The sequence below is a fragment of the Parus major genome, chromosome 1A, assembly GCF_001522545.3.
Source record: "Parus major isolate Abel chromosome 1A, Parus_major1.1, whole genome shotgun sequence".
NCBI lineage: Eukaryota > Metazoa > Chordata > Aves > Passeriformes > Paridae > Parus > Parus major.
This window is the reverse complement of record NC_031773.1, coordinates 424,203-427,454: the sequence shown is the minus strand read 5'-3', so window position 1 is coordinate 427,454 and position 3,252 is coordinate 424,203. Positions and strand designations below refer to the sequence as shown.

Below are 3,252 nucleotides of genomic sequence, written 5' to 3'. Positions count from 1 at the left end.
TCGGGAACACAACTTTATTCCAAGGATTAAATCCAAAAATTACCATTAATTCCATCTCTAAACCCCCACCCATCAGGAACACAACTTTAATCCAAGGATTAAATCAAAAAATTATCATTAATTCCATCTCCAAACCCCAACTCATCAGGAACACAACTTTATTCCAAAGATTAAATCCAAAAATTCCATTTCCAAACCCCAACTCATCAGGAATGCAACTTTATTCCAAGGATTAATTCCAAAAATTCCATCTCGAAACCCCCACTCATCAGGAACACAACTTTATTCCAAGGATTAAATCAACTGGAGCATCCGTGAGGCCTCAGGGCGGGAGCGAGGGCAGGGCCCCGGGCCCCGGGGGTGGCTTTGTCCCCATGGCCACGGCCCCAGCCGGGGCTGCTGGAGATGCTCCGCAGCCAGAACGGGATCTGCTCTTCCTCCCGCTCACCCCGACCTGCTCTTGAGGAGCTCCAACACCTCCAGCAGCTTCCCAAGGAAATGCCTCAGGGTCCGTTTCGGGATGGTGACGGCCGCGGTGCCGTCCGGCTTCGTTTGTGGTGGCTCGGCCGAGGTCAGGGTGGGCTCCGACTTCGCTGAGAACGGCGCCGGGTTCAGGGTGGCGTGGGCGTGGATCCAGGTGTGGAAGTGCTGGGTGTTGGTGAAGATCCCGGTTCTCTTGGCCTTGGCGCAGCCTCGGCCCCAGCTGGCCAGTCCCACCAGCCAGAACTTGTCCTCCTTCTTGTCCTTGCAGACCAGGGGACCCCCGATGTCCCCCTGCGCCAGGAGAGAGGGGTCAGGGGCTGCTGCCAGCCCTGGGCCTGCCCCTTCCCATCCCAAGCCCTTCCAGAGCCGCATTCCCGGCTGGATTCCCATGGAAAGGCTCCGCTCTGGAGGCTCCAGCCTGGAGCAGGACGGGGCTGGCTCGGGCTGGGCTCATCCAGGGCTGGCCAGGGAAGGGAAATTCCAGGATCTCCACACCTGGAGCTGCCGGGAGCGCTGGCTGGGCTGGCTGGGTGCAGTGCCAGGNATATTATATATTATATATTATATATTATATATATACAATCTATATTTACATATTTAGATATAAATATATATTTAGATATAAATATATTTCTATTAAAAATATACATTTACATATATTTATATAGAGAGATACATATAATATAAACATTTTATACATTATATATAAATAAATACATACATAAAATATATAAAAACAATACAGGTGTCAATAGTTAATAGTAAAAACAGAAATAAAGATGAAACAACCGCATTGTTTGGGGTCATTTTGTGCCATCAGAACATAACATATATTTATTATACCTCTATTTCTAACTTTCATCAATAACAGAAATAAAAGAAATTATATAAATACAATAAAATTTTCTAATCTCACACATATAACATTTATTGCAGTATTTGAGAGAAGCCAGTAATATAATCTGTGTTTCTAACAGGCTGGGGGTGGAAAAACTCCACAAAATGATAAATAAAGGATCAATATCAGTTTGATATTCCAGCTGAAGCTCTTCCAGCATTTCGGGTTAAAAACCAAGTGAGGATTTATTGAACGGTACCGGGCCACTGCTGGGTCCCCTAAATTCACACAGCCCTGAAAAATGGGGAATACAGGATTTATTATTACATTTCTATTTCTATTTATAGATTTCTATTTCTATTTCTATTTCTATTTCTATTTATATTTATATTTATATTTATAAATTTCTATTTCTATTTCTATTTCTTTTTCTATCTCTATTTATATTTATATTTATATTTATATTTATAAATTTCTATTTCTATTTCTATCTCTATTTATATTTATATTTATATCTATATTTCTATTTCTATTTCTATTTCTATTTCTATTTATAGATTTCTATTTCTATTTCTATTTCTATTTCTATTTCTATTTCTATTTCTATTTATATTTATATTTATATTATTTATAATGTTTATGTTTGTTTCTATTTCTATTTCTATTTCTATTTCTATTTCTATTTCTATTTCTATTTNGTCGATGCCGCCCCGCGGGTACCCCGCGCACAGGTCCTGGGGGTGCACGGCCCCCCCGTACCAGCGGCTGCTGTTGCACAGCTGGACGTCGATGAGCCGCACCTTGGCCTCCTGCAGCACCAGGCGCGGCCCGGGAGCTGCGGGCACAGAGGGCTCTGAGCACCGCAACCTCGGGGGGCCCCGCGGGGCCCGGCCCAGCCCCGGGGCTCCGGGCCCAGCCCCCCGCAGCCCCGGGCCCTGTCCCGGCGGGCACTGACCGCTGTCCGGGCTGGCTCTCCAGCCCGCGATGAAGCACGTTCTGAGCTCGGGCACTGCCAGGGAGCTGTCGGGCACGCAGCCCAGCTGGATGTAGTCGCTGCACTCCACGGGCTGGTCCAGCTGCAGCAGGGCGATGTTGTTCCTGGCCGTGGTGGCCACGTAGTGCCGGTGCACCAGGATCCGCTTGACCTTGAACACCGCGGCCTTGGCGCCCGGCTGGCTCAGATCCGTGGCTCCGATCACCACCTTCCACTTGTGGATATCCCTGGGGGAGCCGTGGGGAGTGACAGGGAGCAGAGCCAGGGGCTGCCACAGCTCAGCCATTCCCAACCCTCTGATTCCCACAGCAGGGGCAGGAGACAGCAACGGAGCAGCACAAGGGAGTGCTGGGCACCTCTTCCTGCTGTGGGGACATCACTGAACCTCCTGTGGGGACATTCTTGATCCTGCTGTGGGCACATTCCTGTCCCTCTTTTGGGCACATCCCTGTCTGTGCTATGGGGACATCCCTGTCCCTGCTGTGGGGACATTCCTGTCCCTGTTTTGGGGACATTCCTGTCCTTCCTATGGACACATCCCTGTCCCTGCTATGGGGACATCCCTGTCCCCGTCCCCGTCCCTGTCCCTGTCCCTGTCCCCGTCCCTGTCCCTGTCCCTGTCCCTGTCCCTGTCCCCCCTTACCTGGCCCCGAGGAAGCAGCGTGCGGCTGTGAGGACCCAGTGATGGTCGATGAGGGCTCCGGCGCACATGTGCCACGAGCCGTTCTTCGCGGTGACCTGGATGCTGGCAATGCCAGGCCAGGCCCCTGGAAGGACATCGAGGGTGGTGACATTGGCAGAACGCGAGGGTCTGTACTCGGGAATCGCGATGCTCTTGTTCAAATGCATGGGCCGGAGCCCGCAGGTCTTTCTGGAAGCACAAAGCCATCGGTGCCCTGCTCGGGGACAGCGGGGACAGCGGGGACAGCGGGGACAG

General features: G+C 50.1%; 1 protein-coding gene across 1 annotated transcript; it reads right to left on the bottom strand.

Moving 5' to 3' along the window:
- Positions 1-444: 444 nt before the first annotated feature.
- Positions 445-3,164, bottom strand: LOC107204160 (acrosin-like). The gene is made up of 4 exons (XM_033514355.1): positions 2,959-3,164; positions 2,277-2,542; positions 1,996-2,156; positions 445-774 (listed from the first exon to the last, which is right to left on the bottom strand). The coding sequence occupies exons 1-4, from the start codon at positions 3,162-3,164 to the stop codon at positions 445-447; spliced, it is 963 nt and encodes a 320-aa protein (XP_033370246.1).
- Between the last annotated feature and the right edge of the window lie 88 nt (positions 3,165-3,252).